Source organism: Pan paniscus, chromosome 5 (genome assembly GCF_029289425.2).
Source record: "Pan paniscus chromosome 5, NHGRI_mPanPan1-v2.0_pri, whole genome shotgun sequence".
NCBI lineage: Eukaryota > Metazoa > Chordata > Mammalia > Primates > Hominidae > Pan > Pan paniscus.
The window spans coordinates 139,018,440-139,045,196 of NC_073254.2; the positions used below are offsets into that span (position 1 = coordinate 139,018,440).

Consider the following 26,757-nt stretch of genomic DNA (forward strand, 5'->3'; position numbering starts at 1 on the left):
AACAATAGGGGATCAGTAGCACCCTACCCAGTAAAATCTGTCCTTGTGGGTCCCTAAAAGGAATGTAAAATAAGTCTATCATAAGCAATGCTAATGTGGTGTCCAAATTCTAGTAAAAGTTGTTTCCTTGTTCTTTTTTTTTGTCTGAGTTTCAAGTGACTGACAAAAGCTCATATATACACAAATGTAAACATACATATGTATTCTCTCTTTTCAGAGTAACATTATAATTATGAGATACTAGACACAAATTGGCAAGCCCCAAGTATTCTTGAAAGACACTGCATGTATGTAGCTATGTAACAAATGATCTTACAAAAAGTCTATCCTATTTATTTTGAAATTCATCATGCTCACAAATAGAAAGATAATGGTAGGTTTCTGGAACTACATTATTGAGCTGCTTCTTGTCTAAGTTCTGCACTTGCTTATCAACTGGTGATTCATGCAGTTAATCCTATTTAATGACTTGCTCTGTGGAAGAATGTTAAGAATTAATAAATTTAAAAGTTGTGTAAATGAGTGAAAATGTGCAGATTCTTTTAATTACAGTTACAAATGTTATGGAAATAAGCAAGCATAACATAAGAACACAGATTTAGGAATATTACCACCTTTTGTTTATGTTATACTCTAAGGGGCTTAAAGCATTTTGAAGGATAGCAGGCAATGCTCCATTGGTGAGAAAAGTAAGCTGTTCATTTTTGGTAAGTGGTTTTAGGTAATCATGATACATATAATAAATTCTACCCTCTGTTGCCCAAACAGTATCTAAGGACATGAAAAAAGATTTTATGCTTTCAAAACATAGGTAACTTTCCCATTTAAAATCTTAAATATATTCAGGTCAAATATTAAACTAAAAAATCATAATAAATTCTTCTCGGTATTCAGACTGCATATATAACAATGATTTAGCAAAATGTTTTATAAGTTTATAAATACATCTTCCTGGTTTTATGTATTTTTAGAAGTTTTAAGTTTGTCCCATGAAAAATAACAAAATTCAGTGAATTAACAGAGTTTTACAATATTTGCCTAGCCAGAGAATGTCAAGGGAGATGAACCTTCATCATGTATACATTATTAATTACCTGGTTTAAGAGATCTTCTACTTTCTTCTGCCATGAATCTCTTGCTGCATTTTTCTCTCGCTCTTTCAACTGCAAAAGTTGAGACATTGCTGACTTCTTATCCTCTTCATGTTGAAGCCTTAACTCTTCACGAAGTTTAGAACACTCTTGTCTAAAATAAAACAACTGCATTTACTTTGTAAAGAGAATTATTCCTTTCACTGACTGTAATAGAGTCTACAGGTTTTTTAAGCGCTTAATTAATCCTCTTCAAAAGTCTATGACGCTGAGGAAAGCAGATTATTTACTTAAGGGCTGTAAAGTAAATTGGTAACTTACCCCAATATCACTCATTTATCAATTTATTAACAGCAGAATAGGTACCAGAACAAATAAGTCTTCTGACTTTAGGTTAGTTTACTGCCTATTTTATATTCAAGGAAATGCAAAAAGTAAATCTGAATTCAAATGGAAAATAAATCCAATTTCTGTCTCTAATCACAGGAAATTTTAATTTAAAATACTGCTACTATGTCTTTAACAATAGGATAATGTGAGTCATACAAGAGAAAAACTTTCTTGCATGTCTTTATTGATAAGATTACAGAATAAAAAATGTACCTAAGATTTTCAGTCCACTTGATTTCTAAGTCATGGGCCATTTTGTCCACTTTGAGCTTCTCTTCTTCTTTCATGGCAGCAATTGTTTCTTCATGCTGTTGCCTTTCTTGTTCTAGCTCACCCTGAAGAATAAAAACTTTTCAATGAAGACTAAACTTCAAAAACAAACACTGCTGGTTATTTTAAATAAGTAAAGTGCTTGTATTAAAACTTTTAATTTTAAATTCTTACAGCCCAATACTTGATAATGCTATCTGTGAAAATGACTCAAGATTTTCTGAAAATAAAATATGTAAGACAAATTTTATATTTTACATGTTCTTGTCTAAACTATATTTTATTAAGGCTTATATCACAAATTATTTAAATAGTTTAAAGTCAGCATTAATCATCTTAATTACATTTTCCATATATTAGGTATCTAACGGTAGACTGATCATCCAATTACCTTTACCTGTACACCCATTACATAGACAGATATGTTATTCAAATTCACTTATATTCAAAAGTATGTTACTTGCTCAAAACTTAAGTATATAGCTGTACCTGACACCATAAAAATAATTATGCAGAATTTAGGCTAGTGTTTTTATTATGTAACTGCAAACTAGTGGTCCGTGTGTTCACTGTTATGGTAATATGCTGCAATATATACACAATTCCTGTAGATTAGCATGAATCAAGTGGCTCTGTGGAGCCTGGGGATAGAGGTGACCTGTTTGGACAACAGTGGCAACCATCGGCCCCCGCCAGCAGAGCAGCTGCTCTTGGGACACAAGGCAGAAGAGGAGCAGATGATGGTCTATCTTCCTGTTATCACAATGACCCTTTCTAGATCATCCACTTGCTAATGACATGTGGTGTGGCAGTTTTTGAAGGGTATACCCAGATTAATGAGAAAAAAACAAGCCAATGTTGAAATTGCCATTCTACATTGCTGGCCTGGCTACTAAGCAGTAAGTATTGAGAATTGAAGGCAGCCATCTTAGCCAACTGTTCTTTTCACTAAGTGTTTTGCCTCTAGTAATTCTTTAATTTTCCGCCAAAGGCAACATTAAACGGAGTAGATTGCTTAAAATGTATTTCTTTTCCTCAATGCAAAGTACATCATTAGACATTATTGGGGTAGGTTAAAGGAAAAGAGGTACCAAAAAAACACTTGGTCTTAAGGAGCTTACGCAGAGTTGTGGTAAACCAGGATGCAGCATCTATATTTTCTCAGTTAAAATTCTCCAGCAGAACAGAAAATGAACAATTGATAGAGTTTTGCTTAAAATGTTTATTATTTTCTACTACTGGACAGAAGTACAATGTAAACATGAAAAAAGACCTGAAAGAAATGAAACTGAATCAGTAAGCCCAATACTCAGTGCCAGGACAGCCGGGGGAAAGGCAGCCAGGATAAAATACCTTAAAGTCAGGAACTGGGTGTGCACCAAGGCAAGAGAGAACTTCCATGATACCATATAAACACAACCTATATTCAATTAACATTCATTAGAAATATTTCAACTGTCTACTTTTAAATATATTTGTATTACCTTAAAATATCATTTTCCTTTTATTTGTTCACAATGGAAAAAACACCTCTTAATATAGTTTGGTCATCGAGTTCAGCTTCACACCACAGAATGCTACCATTGAGATTACAGTCAATATATTTGGCATCACAGAAACTAAATATATCAAGTTGTATATTATACTAGCTCTAAATTCCAATTATTTCTTGTTATATATTAACACTGTCATATCACACAGCCACCGGAGAAAGGTAAACATAAGGAAATGATTCGAGGAAAATGAAGTAATTTATTGTCACATAATTCAAAATGGAAGGTAAATATTCAATGCACACAGAATATATCATAGATAAAATATAAATAGAATTATGTATGCCCCACACTCAAGGTAAATTCACTAAAGTGTCCTTGTTTATATGCTTTTGAAATGTCACCAATTCTGAACTAAAAAAGAAAATCTGAAATAATATTAGTAAAAGGCAGTATTTACTGAGTGTTTACTATTTTGCTAAGCACTGTGCTATATAAATGGTTCATCTCATTTAATTATTACAACAGTGCTGTGAAGAGTGTTATTACCCCCCACCTCTCCTTCATTGTGCAGATGTGGAAGGTGAGGCTTTGCACAAAGCTACACACTATGTGGTGGATTCAGAATTTACATACAACCAACCTGACTTCAGAGCCTATACTCTAAACCATCTCTCCGAAGGAAAAGATTAAGAACTTCCTGGGTAGTATACACCCAGTTTTATGGATTCTCTTTCTCTACTATCTAAGACAATCTAAATCTTTGCTGTGCTTCATAAGAGTGGAAGAAAAAAGGCAGAGTCTTTCTGAAATCTGCAGACACAGAGAAGCACTTAGTTGCTGTATATGAGAGTTCTACCTCTTACTAGTAAAAGAATTGCACGTTCCAATTGTTATCGGTTGAACTGGGTCCCCAAAAAGATATACTGAAGTCCTACCCTCCCAATACCTCAGAATGTGACTTTATTTGGAAATACAGTCAGTACAGATGTATTAAGTTAAGATGATGTCAAACTGGAGTAGAATGAGCCCTTGTTCCAATATGCCTGGTATCCTTTTAAGATGTGAAGATAGGCAGAGATGGAAATTATGTTGCCGAATGCCAAGAATGCCTGGTGCTACCAGAAGCTGGAAAATACAAGGACGGATCTTCCCTTAGAGTTTAGGAAGGAACATAGCTGTGCCAACACCTTGATGTTGGACTTCTAGCCTCCAGAGCTATGAGAGAATAAATTTCTGTTGTTTTAAATTCCCTAGTTTGTAGTACTTTGTTATGGTAGTTCTAAGAACTAATATACTAATTATATACAATGTGCTGTTTAAATAGCTCTAGGTCAAATGGCTAAATTATATTTTTATTTTGCCACTGTTTAGATTGCAGTAGAATTATGAAATTACCTCCACATTTAATAGAGCATCCTTGGTCTCCTTTAGGCTGTCTTTAGTCAAGTCAAGCTCATTCTGAAGCCTTTCCTGGGAGTCCTGAAGACTAGCAATAAGTCCTTCTGCAGAGCCAAGACCTTGTTCACTTTTCCTTACCATATCTTGGAGGTGGCCAATCTGTAAGTAAATAGAGTACTTTTAATATATTTCATTGTAATAGAATAGCAAAATAGTCTTACAATTTCTTCCTACAGTTTTTTATTTAGTTGTAATTTTACTGAATGGATGATTTCCTGATTAATTTGGAAAAAGCACTCAAATAACCATGACAGCTTTCTTCTGCTGTGTTTTGAAAAGACTTTCACATTTAAGATCTTCTTTTTTCATGACAACCATGTAAAGGAATAGATATACCTTTGTTTAACAAAGAGAATTCCTAGTTCCACCATATAATAAAATACCTATAAGAAGCTGAAGCAAGATAAAGATTATATAAAAGAGTAAAACAAAATTTTAGATAAAAATATCTTAAAAACCATCCTTTAAAATTTAATCACATATTTCATTTGAGTCCATATCTCCTGCTATTTGCAAAGGGGATAAACTTAGGTCAATATTGATAAGCTGGTAAATGTATTATAAACTAGAGTAAGTTATGATTCCTGTGTTTCCATACAAAATTTCTCATTAAATCTTTAAGAGTTGAATTTATACACTCGAAATTAGAAGCTAATAGACAATTGCTGATTAAGCATATCCCTACCATAAAGTTATGAATACTAAAATACATACATGAAATATTTCAAATTATTTAGGACAATGCTATAAAGTAAAAACCGCATTCTTATAAAATGGCCAAGCCTATGAAATTTCTACAAAAGTTGAAATTGGTAATTTAAAAATAATACCTATTTTTCCTTGTAAATACAGACATTACAAAAAAAAAATACAAAAATTCTCCTTTAATCCTTCTCTGACCCACAATTCCCTCCCCAAGTGCACAGCCTTCCTGTCCCCTCTCCATGCAGGTATATGCTCTGCAATACTGGTGGTGGTAGTATTTTATCTTGGTGGTGTCTCTAAAGGAATGCTAATCTCATAAGATAATTAGGGGAGCTACACATCTTTTCTGTGCTCTGAAATATTTTCACAGCAAAAGAATTACCTGTTTCTTAAAAGTTTGGTAAAATTCTTCCATTAAATAAATTATAAAGAATAGTATTCTAGGGCTGGGCGCAGTGGCTTATGCCTGTAATCCCAGCACTTTGGGAGGCCGAGGCAGGCTGATCACCTGAGGCCAGGAGTTCAAGACCAGCCTGGCCAACATGGCGAAACCCCGTCTCTACTAAAAATACAAAAAGTAGCCGGGTGTGGTGGCACGCGACTGTAATCCCAGCTACCTGAGAGGCTGAGGCAGGGGAATTGCTTGCACCTGGGAGGCAGAGGTTGCAGTGAGCGAGATTGTGCCACTGCATTCCAGCCTGGCAACAGAGCAAGACTCTGCCTCAAGAAAAAAAAAAACGGTATTCTAGTAACAATGTAAAGAATTCAAAGAGAAGGTCTATTAAGGCAATTACAAATCTAGAGATAGAATATTTAAATAGGCAAAAACTTCAAACTTCTGCAAAGTTAAATGTAATAAAATATAAAAAGCAAATAAGTGTTGAACATAACTGATCAGTTTGTTTTCTTAAATACAATAAAAATGGATACATGGGGAAAACACCTATTGTCTCCCAATAACAAAATCTCCTTATGGCATTTGGGGCATCTACTCGCCTTCTCTATCGGTCCATGTGGTCTTAGTAAGCACTCAACTTAAACTCCAGAATGAAGTGCTTCATTGAAACGTAAACCAATAAGGTCATCTCATTTTGTTTGTATGTGGATTGGTTCAGGGGCAGGCACATGGTTTAAGCTTATCTAGTCACAGTGATCTCAGGACTTTAAAAGGAGCTCCTAGAAAAGGTTTTTTGCCAGCTCCACATACACCTCAGGGAATATGTGATTGAAGCATGAAGTCAACACAAGAACAAACCCAATTTAAGAGAAAAAGAAAAGCTGAGTTCCATTGTCACAATTTCAGTTCTGAATCTAGTCTTGCCTGATGCTAACATTATCCTTGGACTTTACAGTCACATGAGTCAATAAATTTTTTTTTCTTTAGGCTAGTTTGTGGTAGGATTTCTGTCATTTGCAATAGAAATAAATACTCAGATTCTCCATATTAATGTACAAACTGAGGGAATACAGTAAGTAGAAACCTCCTCCCTGAAATATCCATCTACCTCTATTTGTTCTTCTCTAATCCACTCTCCTTGCAACACCACAGTGAGTTTTTTATAAATTACAAATATGGACACGAGCATAAGCCCCATCCACTGCACAAGCATCCACATATTTGCACTTATCATCTTTCAACTGTTTTTCACTGCCCTTAGGATAACTTTCAAAATCTTTCATGGGGCTTACAAGACCTCCACAGCATAGCCCCTGCTGAAATCTCCAGCCTCAGCATGGCATCCTTTCTTCTTGGTCTTTATATACTAATTGAGAGAAAGAGTAGGGTTAAGAATTGAGTTCTGAAAGCACACTACCTGAAATGGAATTCTGGCTTTACCTACTTATTATGTGCTGACTTGGGCAAGTTATTTTAACTTTTCTATGCTTTAGTAACTGGTACCTACTGCACAGGGTTGCTGTGAGGATTAAAGGAGAGAACAGTATAAAGAAGAGGCTATATAAAACAAAGTCTGGGACTCAGTAAGCACTAAATAAATATTAATTATTATAGTTGCTATCACACTCCATTTTTTCTGGTGATATGGTTTGGCTGTGTCCCCACCCAAATCTCATCTTGAATTGTAACTCCCACAATTCCCATATGTTGAGGGAGGAACCCAGTAGGAGGTGACTGAATTATGGGGTGGGTCTTTCCTGCGCTGTTCTTGTGATAGTGAATGAGTCTCATGAGATCTGATGGCTTTTAAAAAATGGGAGTTTCTCTGCACAAGCTCTCTCTTTGCCTGCTGCCATCCATGTAAGATGTGACTTGCTCCTCCTTGTCTTCCACCATGTTTGTGAGGCCTCCCTAGCCATGTGGAACTGTGAGTCCAATTAAACCTCTTCTTTTGTAAATTAACCAGTCTTAGGTATGTCTTTATCAGCAGCATGAAACAGACTAATACCACTGGTATTCTTACAATTCCTAGAAATTTCTCATGCCTCAGGGCGTTTGCATAAGCTTTCCTAAATTTATTATTTTGACGAGCCCTTGTTAATTACTTACCACCCTTTGTAATATGCCTCAGACTTGTGTTTGTTTTTGTGTCTGTCTGTCCATAGTAGTAGGGACCATGTCTGACTGACTTATCACTGAAACCGCAGTGTGTAACAGTGCTTTGGTACCTAATAGCCATTCCATATTTATTAAATAAATGAATGAGTCAATTACAGAAAAACTTCATATATACTTACTAGCAATTAAGAATAAAATCTCTTTAACATCTCAGAATGAAGGTATTTAACTCCTAGAAGGACCCTAAATGCCTTCACTTTCTTGACCTTGTATTGTACCAAGGCAGCTGCTAGGCCATGTGTGCCTCTAAGCAGGAAAAAGGCAATACCCCTCAGTGTGGAAGCAGCCCCAGAACATGGAAAGAGAAGCAAACAAAACTTGTGTGAACTGGGAGAAGACTCCCTTCCTTCCAGGCAGCAGACTTCAGAGAAAATTTAAGTTTTTCTATACTTCTTCTACTATAAACAGTGCTGAAATTTTGTCAACAATCCCTAATTATCTGCTTAGGTTAAATACACAAAAAAATGAAACTGTTGAGTTAAAGGACATGCCTGTCTTTAAGGCTTTCATATGTGCTGATAAATCCCTTTCGAGGAAAATTATACAATTTTGAATCCCCATCAGCAGTTTCTGAGTGCTTATTTATCGTTATTAACACTGCATGGTCTCAATTTTTTTATCATTGTTAATTTTATGGTAATGGAATGGCATCTCATTGATTTCATTTCCAGTTCTTAAATTATACAAAACAAATTATTTTGTCATGCTTATTTTTAGCTTGTAAAAAGATAATCTGGGTGTCTGTATTTTTCTTATTGTTTTGTAAATACTCTTAAAAGTGTTAAAGACATGAATTCTTCATTGGTCAATTTGTCAGTCTCTTCATCTCTCCCAGTTTTTCCTCTTTTTAAATTTTGCTTATGGTGTGTTTTGATACAAAGAAGTTTTAGCTTTAACTGTACAAATATTCCATGTTTCAATTCACAACTTTGATATCATGTTCAAACAGCCTTCTCTGTCCTCAGGTTTGTCATTTTTGTTTTCATATTTTATTTATATTCATATCCATGATTTTCATATTATATTCCAATCCTTAACCCACCTGGAACTTTGCCGATATGAGATTGAAGAAGAGCTCTAACTTCCCTCTTTTCTCCTCTTTCATTTATATCTAGTCTTAAAAGGGCAATGTCACAGACTCTAATTCAAATTAAGCCTACTGATTCTAGCTACCATCCTCAGTTTCTGTTGAAATTGTAGAAAAAGAGGCAGTATAGAGAATAATAAGCTATTTTTTGGCAAAAGGGTAGAGAACTCTCTCTTGTTCTTTTCCTATGTGGTGATATTCTGTTTTGCTTCTCCCCACAACAGCACCTTAGTTTAATGTTTTTCACAGTAAATTTTACCTGGTGGAACATAATCAGAGTGTCATGAAAAATTCAACACCAATTAAAGTTTTTAAATTATTTTTATTCTAGATATGTTACCTTTACTGAGACTCACCTACCTATACAATGTCACCAGAATAAGTTATTATTATTAAAATCTATAACATAGGCAACAGGTCTAAAGAATTCTTGCCTCTTGATTGGCTGTATTCAACTTGTCTTCCAGTACTTCCTTTAGGTTTTCTAGCTCTTGTTGAAGCTGATTTTTATCCTCTTCCAGGTTTAGTTTATCTTTGTTATGTTGTTCTTCCAAATCCTTAGAAAAAGAAATTTTTTAAAAATTAACAAAATTGCAAGTATTATATACTTTGAAGACTCTAAGAAAAAGACTATTCTGTTTTGTATTTTGAAACTTTGCTCTTCAAATTAGCCTTACCCTTAATTAACAATATCTGAATTAACAGTGACACCCATAGTGGCTTAGATTCTATCATTCTGACTCATTTATAATGTAGTTATACTTTTTTTAAATGGTGAGAACATGTGACTGGACTAGATCAAGCTGAAGTCCAAAACAGAAAAGATAAAAAATTCTAATTACCTCTTGAATTCAAAATTCTTTTTTTCCCTCAAATTCTTTTATGTTTGCATAAAAAATGAAATCCAGTAACACTTCTACAAATCAGTGGTCTAGCACTGGAACACAGTAGAGAATGAGCAAGTATAAAATGAAGGCAAATTAAAGAGCAAAACTGGTAAAACTGATAATTACTGAAGATCACTTACTATTTGCCAGGCATGCTACTTAACACTTGGGTAACAAAGGCAATAAGATATGGAGCCTGCCCTTAATAAGCTCATGGTATCAAACAATTAAAGAATATTAACTAAATTAGACATGCATAGGGAGTACGGGAGTATATGGAAGGGGAACTAATAACGTCTAGCTTGGCAGAGAAACCTTTAGAGAGAAAGCAATTCCTAAGCATGGTTTGAAGGAAGAAAAGGTGATGGAGCAGGAGGGGAACATCACATTCTAGGCACGGGAAAAAGCATGTGCTAAGGCTTTTTCACACCACAAAGGGACAAAGGAGCACAGTATGTTACAAGCAGTTCAATATTTCTGTAGTGTAAAATGAGAAGAAGAATCAATAGGGTTCTGTGTCAGAGGACCCCAAGACAAACCCAAGTTTGATGATTTACATTCACGGGTATAGTCACACTCATGGCTGTGATTATGGCACAGGACTCAAAGCACACACCACAAAGGAAAAAGACACATGGGGTGAAGTCTGCCGGAAACCAGACACAGGTACAAAGTTTCCAAAAGCCCTCTCACACAGGACACACTTAATACCTCCAGACACCTGTAACAACTTGTGTGAAATGTTGTCCTTATACAAGACAGGCTGAATACCTCCAGCAACCTGTGACAATTTGTGTGAAATGTTGTCTACTAGGAAAGCTCATGAGAGACTTAGTACCCAGGTTTTTTATGGGCGACTGATCATACAGGTACCATCTTCCTGTCACATGTCAAAATTCCAGATTCCCAGAAGGAAAGCAGGTGTTCAGCATAAACCACATTGGCTGTGTGGTTAGGCCACAGCTTAGGCCAGTGAGTCATTCTTATTAGGGAATGGGGGGATCTCCAGAAATCCAAGTTCCCAGATGCCAGCCAAGGGCCAACTTGCCTTTCTAAGGATGGTAGCCTCAAGCCTCCTATGTTAACAGTTTTCTGCATGGGTTCTCTGTATATTCACTCTCAGTTGTGGTGGGTCAACTACAGTTATGGACAGTACAATCCTTTTTAATAACTGAATAATAAGAAAAGAGAAGTCGTCTTCAGCTAAATGTTCCTTAAGAGAGAATCTGACACTAGAGGAAGACTATTTTGGAAGGAGGCTGGTTTCAGCTTAGGTTCAGACATGAGGTAGACAGGCAAGAGTGGAAGAAAGAGCAAGTGATACACAAGTTACTCTGATTAAAAAAAAGAAGGGTAGAAATAATGCTGCAGTAGGGTGGTGAATATATTCACATATAGGAAATTTCATGTCATCTGTCTTACGGCAACCATGTTTTAAAGAAAGACTTTAAGAAATTTAATTAGCTTAAGGCAGGTGCTAGAAAATTAAAATTTAATCAGGTGAAGGGATAATGAGGAGTAAAGTAATGAGGTAAAAATGACGTTGATGAAAGATGCCTCAATTCTAGCACTTATAACTTAATAGAGAGGAATAAAGGCTAAAGGCAAGACATATGCAATTTAAATATTCCAATAAGAAAGAAAGTGGCTACAGTGAAAATGAATGTAGAAATGAAAAATAATACCAAAAGATAGCTAGGAAACAGAGTACAGAAGAAGCAGTTACCATGAAACACTTTTCTATAAAACTCTGAACACGTGATACAGGCACCCAGAATTGCTAAGCATGCACATGCCTCACTAACTAATGCTGTGCAAACTGGTTCTGGAATAGTGACCTGGCACAGAGAATACTACAGTCAGAGTCTTGAGAAATAACATGTCGTTAATTTTTGTCTCTGGCTACATAAACATATAGTAGTAAGTTTAGTAAGAAATAACATTCTAACGGGAAGTTTTATTTGAATTTTAAATTAAGTTTAGGTCTTAAATATTTTTCCCAACTAGTCATATCACAAAAGGAAAGTACACTGAGGCAGATCTCAATTCATATCCTATCTCTTCTTAATAGCGCTGTGGCTCTCACGAAATCATTGAGGTTTATTAAACCTATTTTACCATCTATATAATAAAAATGACTTTAATCTCCAAGTCGTAAGTATTAAGGTATATATAAAAAAGCTCTTTGTAAACTGTAAAGTACCATTAGTGAAATATATAACAACCATCATTACTAAATGCCTACATGATGGTATTTAGATGTCTGGGATTTGACAGATCTGGAACCTGAGTTCAAGGCCTGACTGAGTCTTACTAGTTGCATGTGCTTGAGCACATCCCCTCTTCAGTAAAATGTGTAGAGAAATCAAACCAAAGTGTCATAAGAATTAAAATTTTTAAAAGATGCAAAACATTACTGTAGTATGTGGTACATAGTAAGAAGTACTAATAACTAATTTTTATCATCATGTGCTAGAACATGGCTTGGTACTCAACACTTTATCTGACTTAATCCTCGAAGGAACATTTTAAGTTGGATCATATCTTTTGTCAGATGAGGAGCCTAAGGCATAGCTTTTGAGGCCCAAAGTAATACAGTTAATAGGCAAAGAGCTCAGTGTAAGGCCAAGGTCTGTCAGATACTTTGCTTTTTCTACTCTGCAATTCTGTCTGTCATATATTACTATTAGCAAGCTGAATACTTAATTGTGGAAGAAACAAACAAAACAAAACATAAATCTTTTTCTCAAAGAAGAAAACTATCTACAAGAGAATACGTACTTTCAACTAGTTGAGGCTTCCTGAAGAGCACATCTATTAGATTGTCTCATGAAGAGACAGCTCAAGAACAAAAACAGTGTTTCTATTATGGCTTATATGAAGTAGCAATGTCTTAAATCAATTCAATAAGCTATATCTCATTTCAAGAACTACCAGGTATGTTACTCTTTGAACCGTGACTTCAAGAATGATTACAAGACAGAAACCATCAAAATGAAGGAAATCAGCTGAGTGCGGTAGCTCACACCTATAATTCCAGCATTTTGGGAGGCTGAGGTGGGAGGATCACTTGAGGTCAGGAGTTCGAGACCAGCCTGGCCAACATGGTGAAACCCTGTCTGTACTAAAAATACAAAAATTAGCCAGGTGTGGTGGCATGCGCCTGTAGTCCCAGCTACTCAGGAGGCTGAGGCAGGAGACTTGTTTGAACCTGGGAGGTGGAGGTTTCAATGAGCCGAGATTGTGCCACTGCACTGCACTCCAGACTGAGAGACAGAGCGAGACTCTGTCTCAAAAAAAAAAAAAAGAAAAAGAAAAAAAAAGCAGCAGCAGCAGCAGCAAATCATTGCTCTACAATATAGGTCACACTGGACTGAGAGGTGACAGTGTGCTGGCAGTCCTCAGAGCCCTCGCTTGCTCTCGGCGCCTCCTCTGCCTGGGTTCCCACTTTGGTGGCACTTGAGGAGCCCTTCGGCCCGCCGCTGCACTGTGGGAGCCCCTTTCTGGACTGGCCAAGGCCAGAGCCGGCTCCCTCAACTTGCAGGGAGGTGTGGAGGGAGAGACACAAGCAGGAATTGAGGCTGCACGCAGCACTTGCGGGCCAGCTGGAGTTCTGGGTGGGTGTGGGCTTGGCGGGCCCCACACTCAGAGCGGCCGGCCGGCCCTGCGGGCCCCGGGCAGTGAGGGGCTTAGCACCCGGGCCAGCGGCTGCGGAGGGTGTACTGGGTCCTCCAGCAGTGCCAGCCCACCGACGCTGCACTCGATTTTTCGCTGGGCCTTAGCTGCCTTCCCACGGGGCAGGCCTCGGGACTGCAGCCCGCCATGCCTGAGCCTTCCCCCGCCTCCTTGGGTTCCTGTGCAACCCGAGCCTCCCCCGACGAATGCTGCCCCCGCTCCACGGCGCCCAGTCCCATCGACCGCCCAAGGGCTGAGGAGTGCGAGCACATGGCGCGCAACTGGCAGGCAGCTCCACCTGCAGCCCCGGTGTGGGATCCACTAGGTGAAGCCAGCTGGGCTCCTGAGTCTGGTGGGGACCTGGAGAGTCTTTATGTCTAGCTCAGGGATTGTAAATACACCAATCAGCACCCTGTGTTTAGCTCAAGGTTTGTGAGTGCACCAATCGACACTCTGTACTAGCTGCTCTGGTGGGGCCTTGGAGAACCTTTATGTCTAGCTCAGGGATTGTAAATACACCAATCAGCACTCTGTATCTAGCTCAAGGTTTGTAAACACACCAATCAGCACCCTGTGTTTAGCTCAAGGTTTGTGAATGCACCAACTGACACTCTGTATCTAGCTGCTCTGGTGGGGCCTTGGAGAACCTGTGTGTGAAACTCTGTAACTAACTAATCTGATGGGAATGTGGAGAACCTCTGTATCTAGCTCAGGGATTGTAAATGCACCAATCAGCGCCCTGACAAAACAGGCCACTCGGCTCTACCAATCAGCAGGATGTGGGTGGGGCCAGATAGGAGAATAAAAGCAGGCTGCCCGAGCCAGCATTGACAACCCGCTCGGGTCGCCTTCCACACTGTGGAAGCTTTGTTCTTTCACTCTTTGCAATAAATCTTGCTACTGCTCACTCTTTGGGTCCACGCTGCTTTTATGAGCTGTAACACTCACCACGAAGATCTGCAGCTTCACTCCTGAGCCTAGCAAGACCACGAGCCCACTGGGAGGAACGAACAACTCCAGACGCGCTACCTTAAGAGCTGTAACACTCACCGCAAAGGTCTACAGCTTCACTCCTGAGCCAGCGAGACCACCAACCCACCAGAAGGAAGAAACTCCGAACACATCTGAACATCAGAAGGGGCAGACTCCAGACGCGCCACCTTAAGAGCTGTAACACTCACCGCGGGGGTCCACGGGTTCATTCTTGAAGTCAGTGAGACCAAGAACCCACCAATTCCGGACACACTACTACAGAAATATCATCAATTTACAATGCAATGATAAATTAAATTTTTACTCACCATTTGCAGTTTTTTCTTATCCCTAATTGCATTACTGTGGACAGCTTCAATTGCCATATGGTGCTTCCAAGCTAATTCTTCCAAAGTCTTAGAATGGGCCTCGTTTAATTGAGTCACCTCGTCTTCCAATCTACTTTGCAGGTTTTTAAGTTCTCTTTCATAATATTCTTGCTGAGTTCTCTTTGCTTCATTTACTTTCTAAAATTAAAACAGACAAAGATCAATAATCGGCACCTGCTTTTTTCATTACTGTTATTAGGGTAATTTGAATACCCTATAAATATAGAAGCTTGAATAAACTGAGTGCTACAGGATCTAGACTATGAAACATGACAACAAATCATTAGTGTTCTCAGAAAGTGAAAGGGGAGCCCATACAAAATCAAAAATTTTAAAGCAAGAGATAAAATAGACTATTATCATATTAGACCAAATGTGAGTTAATACATCTGCAAGCTTAAGAGTAAAGGGCTGGGCCGGGTGCAGTGGCTCACGCCTGTAATCCCAGCACTTTGGGAGGCCGAGGCGGGTGGATCACGAGGTCAGGAGATCAAGACCATCCTGGCTAACACGGTGAAACCCCGTCTCTACTAAAAATACAAAAAATTAGCTGGGCGCGGTGGCGGGTGCCTGTAGTCCCAGCTACTTGGGAGGCTGAGGCAGGAGAATGGCGTGAACCCGGGAGACAGAGTTTGCAGTGAGCCGAGATTGCGCCACTGCACTCCAGCCTGGGCGACAGAGCGAGACTCCATCTCAAAAAAAAAAAAAAAAGAGTAAAGAGCTTCCTTTTATGTCAGAATAGTACACAAAATGGCTTACCAGTTAACCCATTCAAAGGATATCACTCAATACAATTTTGAATGCCAATTACGTACCTTTTGGGCATTCACAGTTCTAATAATGAAAAAAATACAAAGACTATGGCAATATAGTTTTATAAGTTCTATGAAAAAGGGATGTTGACACAGGTTTGGATTTTTTTGTCTCCACCAGATCTCATGTTGAAATGTGACCTCCAATGTTGGAGATGTGACTAGTGGGAGGTGTCTGGATCATGGGGGTAAATCCCATATGAATAGCTTGGTGGTCCTTGCAATAATGAGTGAGCTCTCACTCTATGAGTTTATGTGAGATCTGGTTGTTTAAAGGAGCCTAGCACCTCCTTCCTCTCTCTTGCTCTCTCTCTTGTCCTGTGACATGCTGGCTGCCCTCCTCCTTCCACCATGATTGTAAGCTTCCTGAGGCCTCACCAGAAACAGATGCCAGTACTACATTTCATGCACGGACCGCAGAACTGCAAGCCAAATATCCGTCTTCTCTTCATAAATTACCCAGTCTCAGGTATTCCCTTACAGCAATGCAAAATGAACTAATGCAGATGTATATCCCGTGTTATGGGAGTATATTAGAAGGATGCCTAACTTGGACGCGGTGAGAAAGTGCATGTGCGTGTGCATGTGTGTGTGTGTTTCAGAGAGAGAGAGACAAAGACAGAGACAGAGAGATATCAGGGAAGGCTTTTCAGAAGAGAAAGCATCTGAGCTGGTGATGACATTCTCTCATTTAATTCTTACAACAACCCCAGAGGAAATTAATGATAAGAAAATGTCAAGCCTAGGTCTGTTGTCAAAAGCCTACATTCATAACTGTTTCTATTGTTGTGCAGCATTGGAAAGATGGCAAGTAGCTAACCAGATGGGGAAGTTTAGGGAGACAGAAAGTCTGTGCAGCTAAGCAGTCTGGATAGAATACAGGATACAAGGTGATAAAGTGGTGAAAGATGGGGCTCAGAAGTAGGCAGGAATAAAATAATGAGATGGGGTCTTTTACACCAAGAACTCTGAATTTTCTTCTGAAGGGACTGAGAAATCACTGAAGTTTAAGCAAATTATATACTTTTAAAAACAATCATCTTGGAAGCAGGCTGGTGAGCCAACTGAAATCAGAGATTGCTGCTAGGCAGTTGTGACTATAATCCAGGCAAGCAATGACACGTGCCTAAACCTCGGATCTATAAATGGGTATGAGCAGGGGAGGATGGAATAAAGATATATTAAGGAAGTAGAACCAACAGGACTCTGTAACAGATAAAGGGGCTGAGAAAACAGTAATCAAGAATGACTTTCAGCTTTTTGATTTAGCAACTAGATAGACAGTGGTGCTATTGGTTGAAATAAGGAGTAAAAGAAACTTAGTACTTTTGAGAGGAGAAAGTTCTGGGCATGGTAACTTGATGTTTGTGAAAAACATAAATGGAGATATCTAGTGGAAAGGATAAAAGACTTAAATTCAGAGAAAATGTCTGGCCTGGACCTAAAGATTTAGAAGCTATCACTGAATAAGTGACAGTTGATGTTACTGGAATGAATGAGTGCGCAGAATTAGATGAAAATACTGGAAACATCAATGGTAAGGGAACAGATGGAGGAGGGAAGTTCACAAAGAAGACTGTAAGGCCAAGGAGGTACGAGAAAAATGTGAAAGAATGTGAAATACCAAGAGATGAGAGATTGTAAATCAGTGGGTAGTGAGTACCACAGTAAGATATGATCCACCAAGTCCACCAATCAGGATGGCACTGAGGGCTGAGGCAAAAGCAAATTCTGTGGACTGATGGTCAGAGAGGACTGCACCAGGTTAAGGAATGAATGGAAGTAAGTAAAGAGCAAAGAGAATAGACATTTTCAAAATACTTAGACGTTGAGGGAAAGAGAAAGAAAAGTATGTCCAAAACTCCCACTTGGTATTGTCGGCATCTGAAAAACTGGAATACATATTCAGCAATTACTCTATAAATGATGTTTCACTTGTTAAACTAGAAATTCAATTATCTTGGTATACATTTTCAGAGCTTGAAGCTTGTCATATTTTCAGTTCTACAGAAATTTCCTACATGGATATGCAGTAATATATTTCATTAATAGAAAACGAATAATGATTATAAGTATACACTCCACTGAAATAAGAGTTTATTCAATTTCTGGCTTGAAATAGGTTGAAATGTCTTAAGTTTTTATATTATATAGATTGTTACCCACATATTTTGAACATACATACAGCATAGGATAGTCTAGCTATATACCCATTTCCTCAAAATTAGAACCAAAAATAACTACTAAAGTAGGAAATGTATTGTTACTGGGGAGTAGCAAGAAATACTCCAAATACTTCAAATCTGAAAAAGAGAAAAACGGAACTCTTTCGGGGGGAATGGAGTGTCCATTACTTTTTACCTTCTCCAGTTCTAGAATCTGTTGCTTCTGCTCTTCATCCAGACTTTGGGTTTTGCTTCGCAAAAAAGCTCTTTCCTCTTCAAGTTGAGATAATCTCTCATTGGCTCTCGATTTTTCTGATTCTAAATCTTTAATTGTAACTTCTTGGGTCATTTGAGTTGCTTGAAGCATTCCAATATGACCTATCCCCCAAAAAGAAAATCCCTTCAATTTAAAAATCAGTTGTACTATGAGATAAACAGTTTAAATTTAATAACACAACTGTACTTTATACTTAAGTAAAATAAATGGTCTACATATACAAATTTTCCTTTTGTTTCTTCACTACATAAAATGGAAATATTTACATGAAAATACTTCTTAGCGCACTAGAATAATTTAAATTAAAACGTCATTTTCACATGATTAATGTTGCTTCCTGCACCTCGTACCATTTTACTGTTTTGTTTTTGTTTTTGTTTTTTTAAGATTGCAAGCTAAACAGGTTGAAGTAGGCGCAACTCCTCGGTAGGCTTCATAAGAAAGTCTCCTGGGAATAAAAGAAGGACGGAGAGGATGCACTGACTGACACTGTGGCGCCAAAATGAGTGATTCGTTCTTTTCTAATTTATTTTCAAATTCTAACATAAAAAGGAAGAAGTTTGTATGTAGGAAACAAAGATGGCAGAGAGCAGTTTGGTTGAAATTGAATTTGTTTCAGGCAAGAGGCCGGATAAAGACCTAAAGTGGAGCTTGTAGTTCCAGCCACTTGGGAGGTTGAGATGGGAGGATTGTTTGGGCCCAGGAGTTCAAGGTTGCAGTGAGCTATGACTGCACCTGTAACAGCCACTGCACTATGTCCTGCAACATAGCGAGACCTCATCTCCAAATAAAAACAACCAACCAACCAACAACTAAGGTGGTGTAAGACACAGATAAAGACAGCAAGGTTATGAAAGAATCTCTTAAATGACAGCAAAAAGCAGGGAAGGTGGAGAAAAATGAGGAGAGACAGAGAGATGGAAAGTGAGTGAAGAAAAAGGTCTCATAGAAAGGATAGTTTAAGGCAGAGGTTCTCAAAGTACCCAGGACCAGCATCACCAGTATCACCTGGGAACTCTGGTTAGAAATGTGACCCACCCCAGACCTAAAAGTGAATCAGAAACTCTGAGGGTGGGGCCCAGCAGCTGTAGTTTCACAAACCCTTCAGGTCACTCCAATGTGCACTAAAGGCTATTAAAAACAACTACTTTAGAGGAAGGAAAATCTGAGATTCACTGATAAGCCAATCAAAATCAAATGAGATCCTCAAAGAACCAGCTCAAACAGCCTTCCTGGGCACACTAAACACTTAGACAAAATATAACTTCAGAACTGACACAAGTCACCCACTTCCTCCAGTAATGGTTGTGAAAAAGCATACCAGCCACTTGAGAAATAGGCAAGTCAGCTTTAGTATGTAAAAATGAACCTTAGTAACAAGCCCTAAGAAATGAACTGCTGTAATTTACAAACAGTTCAACTAATTTGAGCACTTTAAAATGTGTATTTTTTCAGTGAGACCTCATCTTTAAAAAAGTTAGCCCGTGGCATACCTAGAGTCCCAGCTACTGGGAAGGCTAAGGCAAGAGGATTACTTAAGCCCAGGAGTTTGAGGCTGCAGTGAGGTATGATCAGGCCACTGCACTCAAGCCTGAGCAACAGAACAAGATCCCATCTCTAAAAACTAAATAAATGCTGGCATGGTGGCTCACACCTGAAATCCCAGCACTTTGGGAGGCCAAGGTGGGAGAACTGCTAGAGCCCAGGAGTTTGAGATCACCCTAGGCAACATGGCAAGACCCCGTCTTTACAAAAAATTAAAAAATTAGCCAGCCAAGGTGGTGCATGCCTGTGGTCCCAGCTACTCAGGAAGCTGAAGTGGGAGGATCACTTGAGCCCAGGAAGTCCAGGCTACAGTGAGTTGTGTTCATGCCACTGCACTCCAGTCTAGGTGACAGAACAAGACCTTGTCTCAAAAAATAAAATAAAATAAAATGTATATTTTTAAAGGACAACACCTCTTGAAAAGTGTGCTTCATTTTTCGTTCTTTCTTTCTTTCTTTCTTTCTTTCGATACAGCCTTGCTCTGTTGCTCAGGCTGAAGTGCACTGGTGCAATCTCGGCTCACTGCAACCTCTGCCACCAGGTTCAAGTAATTCTCATGCCTCAGCCTCCTTAGTAGCTGGAATTACAAGTGTGCACCACCATGCCCAGATAATTTTTGTTATTTTTAGTAGAGATGTGGTTTCACCTCGTTGGTCAGGCTGGTCTCAAACCTCTGGCCACAAATGATCTGCCCACTTTGGCCTCCCAAAGTGCTGAGATTATAGGTGTAAGCCACCATGCCCAGCCCATTTTTCTTTTAGTGACTACTTTATTGGTATTTTACCTGCTATTGGTATTTTTCCTCACAAAGGAAAACTCTCAAGTTTTCTATAAAAATATATTCCTAAAAATAAAAAATATTTGTGTATCTTATAAGTAATTAGTAACATATTGAGTCCTTTAACATATTTACAGTCTAAATAGTTTTAAAATGTTAGAAGAAAAAATAAATGCTACCTTAAATTAACATTTAAGTGTTGGGGCCGAGTGTGGTGGCTCATGCCTGTAATCCCAGCACTTTGGGAGGCTGAGGCGGGGAGACTGCCTGAGCTCAGGAGTTCGAGACCAGCCTGGGCAACACGGTGAAACTCCATCTCTACTAAAAATACAAAAAAATTAGCCAAGCATGGTGGCGGGCACCTGTAGTCCCAGCTACTCAGGAAGCTGAGGCAGGAGAATTGCTTGAACCCAGGAGGCAGAGGTTGCAATGAGCCGAGATTGAGCCACTGCACTCCCGTCTGGGCGACAGAGCAAGCCTCTGTCTCCAAAAAAAAAAATAAATAAAGTGTTGATTTTAGCTAAGCATTACATCAAAAACTGTGGTCACACATACTAGCTTTGAGGACAAGATCTGAAGCTTGCTGTTGTAAACGTTCTCTGGCAGCTGCTAGCTCACTTTCCACTTCTTTGTGCTTGCTTAATAGGGCCATTTCTCCCTCCTTGGCATCATCAAGCTGTTTTTGAAGAACCTAAGAAAGATTAAATAGCCATTGTTAAAATGCAGGAATAATACTAAGCTAAATAATTCATTTAAATTATAAGGGTCAGCTTTCTCTTATTCAGAAGTCATACTAAACTATATACCAATTTTTAAATCTGTAAGTATTAGTGATTTATAACTTGATGTTTTCATAAACATGACCCAATCAGGAAAGGCTATTCCACACTTTCTAATCCATTCTAATGTTGCACAGATATTAAAAACATGGCTATGAAATTTTCTAAGCCAACAAAACAAAACTTGTGGACTTCTGGCATTTTTTCCCCCCAGACTTGTGCAATACCCCTATTAAATTCAGGTTTAGAAAGCAAGCAATTTCTTGATCAAATTCTAAATATCAGCTAGCAGGCAAACCATTATTAGTGAAAGGAAAAGAAAAAAATGTATTTAAACTTTAAGCCCAATATTAAAATCCTTTTGTAAATAATTAGCAATATTGTCCCCCCCCCAGAAACAGCGTATTACCTCGCTAAGCTCACTCACCCAGGCTGGTTTCTAACACCTGGCCTGAAGCGATCCTCCTGCCTGGGCCCCCCAAAGTGCTGGGATTACAGGTGTGTACCACTGTGCCTAGCCAATAATTAGACAAGGTTTTAAGCTTGTCTTTTTGGGCCCCTAATATCTGAAAGTCTGAAATAACAACTACAGGGTAATACAAATTATCCTGTCATTGATTTTTCTCACAAAGGAAAAGCAGGAAAAGTTAAAAAAAAAAAAGCCTAAGTGGTGTGAAGCCACTGATTCTAAGTGGGCCAGACTGCTCTCCAGCCTACAAAACAAATATTTTTAAAAGAAAAAAAATCCATGTGTTGAATATAATATTCTTTACTTACCTGAACATTGTTCTCTGCTGTGGCAAGTGCCGTCTGAAGCTTTTGGCATTTGTCAAGAAGACTTCCAGCTTCATCCTGTACCATCTGTAACTCTGTCTTTAATTTTCCTATAGTTTTTCGTAAAATTGCTTCTTGTCCCTGAAATTCTTTTCTAAGATCAGCTTCCTTTTCTTTGCTGGCCTGTAGGCTTTCTGCTGTAAAAAGCTGTGACCTTTTCAAAGTATCAAGCTCACGTTCATAAAAGGACTGAGCTTTATTCAACTTGCCTTCATAATCCTCAATTAGTTTCTTCCGTTCAAGTCTTAGCTCCTCAAGCATTTTGTTTAGGGACTCCACCTCCATTCTGTGTAGTTCCTCTGCCTTTTCCTGGCCTTTATTTACTGAGGCACTGTGATCCTGCTGTGACTTCAATAGCTCTTGTATCTCCCGTCTGTGAGCAGCTTGCAAGTCTTCCAATGCCAATCGTTTGTCTTTTTCAAACTGTACTTGAAGTTGTCCAAAGCTCCGTAATTTTTCTTCAAATTTCCTTCTAATCTCTTCGACTTCTCTAGACATGGTCACTATGCGTTGGACATGCTGGGCTTCTGCACAAAGTTGCATGTCCTCAACTCTGTGCTTATAAGCTTCAAATTCTGTCAAAGCCTGCTGCTTCATTTTTATGTGATCTTCTAATGATGATTCTAAAACTTGAATCTTTCTTCTAAGGTCTAGCTCCTCTGTTACTTTGCTTTTATACTGCAATATTTTTTCTCTTGTTTCAGCAAGAATTTGTTGAATTTCTTCTTCATGAGCATCTTTGAGGGCTTGAATTGCAGATTCATGCTCATCATTTTTAGTGTTTAAAGCATATATTACCTGCATGGTTTTGAATAAGAAGGGAGAAGGATTGTGAATCCATATTATTTTCTAACTTGAAGTCAATTCTTTCATTTGGATTGATATTTTTCTATGCACATAATATTGGCTACGGCTAATGTTAAATATGGAAGCTTGATGCAATTGTTTTTGTACTCATAGATTGATTTGCTTAGCAAATTTCTGTCTTAGCACAGTCTTAAGATTTGTATTTGAAGACTTTTTAGTTATAATTTTAAAACATTCAAATTTAAGACTATTTTTTACTACAAATGAAACAGCAAAGAGGAAATGGACAAAGGAGGCAATTGGCCTAAGAGAAAGGAGTTCTCATATGTCCCAATCTAGCTTACCGGGGACTGTGAAGGGGTGTTCAGGAGAAAAAGTCTCATAGTAAGACTCTGCCCTATATTGGTGTCCTAGAGATACGAGAGGCTTCACATGAAGAGAAGCCCTAGGCCCTAAGTCTTCCCAAAAGCCTTTTATCTTTGTAATGGCCTGTTTAAATATTTCAAATTTTAAACTTTCCTTTCCCAATTCCCCTATAGTTTGCTTCTAAAGCTGATCCTCTTCTCTCTTCAAGTTTCTAGTGATCTCTTTATAAAATCCAATTTGTACTTTTTCTCTTCATATTTCAAATGCTGTAGTTTTACTCTTTGGCTAATTTTCTCTCTGCCTCCAAGCAACCCAATTCCTTAAGCCAGAGTTTTGAGTACAGGTCTTTATTTTCATTTTAGTTCCTAGGTTTTAATGATTTCACTGAGATGTCCCAACCTTAATTTCAAATGACAACAAATTCCCTGCATGGTAACACTCTCCTTCCTTCCCTCTGTTCCTCGGATGCCCTCCATCATGCCACTGTGGTCAGACGGTGAAATTTTCATGACTGTTATTTAAGGCTTTGAGATGAGCCCACTTTCTTTCCCCTGAAGCGAAAAGAAGTAAACACTATACAATCAAAAAATCCAGCAGCTAAAAATCAGTGTCTGGAGATTTGCTCATTTTAATGTGATATTACTCTGGCTTTAGAAATGAATTCCAGCATCAGATACCAGAAACTGCAGTTATGATGGAAAACTGCTGCCATTTTTTGTAGAGAAATTATTCATGCAGCCTGAGGTAACTGTGGCAGACTGGCTGGCTCTCCAAATACCACAGTAACTCCAGATCCCACTCGCTAAAGATAGGCTGTCACTGTCTGGGACAGCAGTTGTGCTTGCAGAAGAAACAAGAAGGCTGCCTCAACACAGGGGCATCACTTTCTCCACATAGGGCTTTGTCTTCCAGATCCAGTGGCCCTGTCCATATACTCGCTTAGTCTGCCATCATACCAAAGGTAAAAAGATTGAGAGATGGCAGGAACCCATCTGTCTTGCCATGCTATCCCTTTTTGCAAAGTCTACAGGAAAAAATGTGAACAGAAGTACGTATTCACATTCTGTTTTTAAAAAACCGTAATTTCAAATTCCAAATTATGTTCCCAATAAGGTAACACAGATCCCAAGCAGGACTCCTTCGTTTACACATTTACTCATAAAGGTAGCTTATAAGGCAAGAAAGCTGACTGACTTCCTATTCCCATCCCCTTGGGTCATATCCGCCCACCAAGTCAAATGGCCATAAAAGACTGAAAGGATCTGTGATATAACAAGTGTACCAAAAATATAATTCTAAGCCCCCAACCGATTGAATGGACCTTCCTCTTAGCCAAGTGGACCCCAAAGAAACCTGAAAAAATAGTTTAGGCCATGACTGAAAGGGAGGGGTCAGACATGCCTCATTATGGATTGGACATGCTGGGCTTTTCTGCACTCTACACTTCGGGATTTAGACACAACTGACCGACGTTAACATTAAAACAGAGATCATAAGACTGACAAAACAGACTCTTCATAGCAATAAAATACCAAATTCCAAACAACATCATGTGATACTATACCAAGAGTCAGGTTGGAGTTTGGTATTTTATTGCAAGCCCTGAAGAAAATCAAAGTATTTTACCCTAAAATTTTTTTGTTTGACATTCCATATTCTGAAATGGCCCTGTAAAGCTGCCTCCTGTAAAGTAAATTTGCATTCTGTAGAGAATCTCCTTCCCATACTCGGTCTTCTCCAGAGAGCATGACACCTTTTAAGGTCTGATAAGAGATATTTACCATCTATTCTCTCTGAAGCCTGCTACCTGGAGGCCTCATCTACATGACAAGAACCTTGGTGTCCACAACCCCCTTATCTAACTAAACTCAAGCATGTCTTTATGCTGAATTCAACTCTTTAGTCAGGGCTTACTTCTTTCAACCAATTGCCAATCAGGAAATCTCTGAATCCACCTATGACCTAAAACCTCCCTCACGCCCACCTAGAGATGTCCCACTTTCCAGGCTGAACATTACACATACTGATTTATGTCTTTGCCTGTAACTTCTGTCTCCCTACAATGTATAAACCAAGTTGTAACCAAACCACCTTGCGCATATGTTCTCAAGATTCCCTGAGGCTGTGTCACAGACCATGGTCTTTAAGTTTGGCAAAATAAACCTCTAAATTGACTGAGACCTGTCTCACATACTTTTTGGTTTACATAAGAAATATATATTTGGTCTCTGCCCCCAGTTCCTGACATAGAGCTCCTAAGACTTTTGTAATTTCCTGTGCGATAGGATCATTGGACACAGTGAAATATAGCAGGGACCCCACCTCTCCTTTTAGGGACCTGCAAACCCCCAAACATGGAAATAAAGGAAAACCCCAAAGTTCCTTTAAGAAACATTCCAGGCATCTAGCTAGCCCCGGAGGTAATTCAGTAACTTGTTAAACGAAAAGGTAGCAGTATCCTAAGAACAACAGCCAAGGAAGTTAAAGCTCCAGAGATGTTTGCTTTTCCTACAGAAACTAAAGATAACATCCTAACATACATCCTTGAGTTGTCTTTTAGAGGCTTGAAACCCCACTGAATGGATGTGCTGGCATACAGACTCCAGATAAGGGGGAAATGAAGACTAAATTTTAGCTATTACCCTTTGTTTTATTAGTAAGTTTCTTCCTGAGGAACTTAGAGAAAGTCATTCCCTCTAGCAAGTCAGCATTTTTCTACTGAACTTAAATGTTTTAAACAAAGCTTCTCTTCCTTAATCAACTGCAAATCCGAAGAGTTCTGAATCTACCTACCACCTGTGAGTGCCCCCCACTTCAAATGTCCTGCCCTTTTAAGCTTAAGCCAATGTGTAACCTCCTTGTATTGATTTATGATTTTGCCTGTAGCTTCTGCTTTCTTGAAATTTACCCCTGCCTTTAAAAATCCTTGCCTGCAAGCCTAAAAATCCTTGCCTGCAAGCCATCAGGGAGGCCGGATTTGAGCATTTAGCTGGCTGGTCCCCTCCTGCTTAGCACTCTGCAATAGGCAACTTTCTGTCACTGCAAAAACCTTGATGTGTGTTTTCACTGTGCCAGTTGAGCAGACTCCAGTTCAGTTCTTTAACAGCAGAGCTCCTAAATCCCTTGGAATCTCTTGTGTGATAGGAGCATCTTTTGTTCTAATGACATGACTCCTAGTGGGCTCTTGGGAAGGCCTCAGGATTGGGGCTGGCTGCCAGAGGAACCCATCATGTGACTATACAGTTGGAACTTCCAGCCCCATACAGGGACCTCTAGGGAGGATACAAGGTCTGAGAGTTGAGCTGATCACCAACAACCAATGATTTAATCAACCATGCCTACACAGTGGAGCCTTCATAAAAACACAAAAGTCAAGTTTCCAGATTTCTGAACACGTGG

The 26,757-nt window shown here is 38.8% G+C and overlaps 1 protein-coding gene across 9 annotated transcripts in view; it reads right to left on the reverse strand.

The window, feature by feature from the left end:
* Nucleotides 1-26,757, reverse strand: part of FAM184A (family with sequence similarity 184 member A) — a 117,988-nt gene that overhangs the window by 44,783 nt on the left and 46,448 nt on the right. For all 9 annotated transcript variants that reach the window (XM_003827590.7, XM_034962780.3, XM_034962776.3 and 6 more), the window contains exons 2-9: nt 22,129-22,983; nt 21,128-21,263; nt 18,169-18,350; nt 14,936-15,133; nt 9,507-9,629; nt 4,643-4,804; nt 1,695-1,816; nt 1,095-1,245 (exon numbers count right to left, since the gene is read on the reverse strand). In XM_003827590.7, the coding sequence (XP_003827638.2) occupies nt 1,095-1,245; nt 1,695-1,816; nt 4,643-4,804; nt 9,507-9,629; nt 14,936-15,133; nt 18,169-18,350; nt 21,128-21,263; nt 22,129-22,983 (1,929 nt within the window). The remainder of the gene's footprint in view (nt 1-1,094; nt 1,246-1,694; nt 1,817-4,642; nt 4,805-9,506; nt 9,630-14,935; nt 15,134-18,168; nt 18,351-21,127; nt 21,264-22,128; nt 22,984-26,757) is intronic.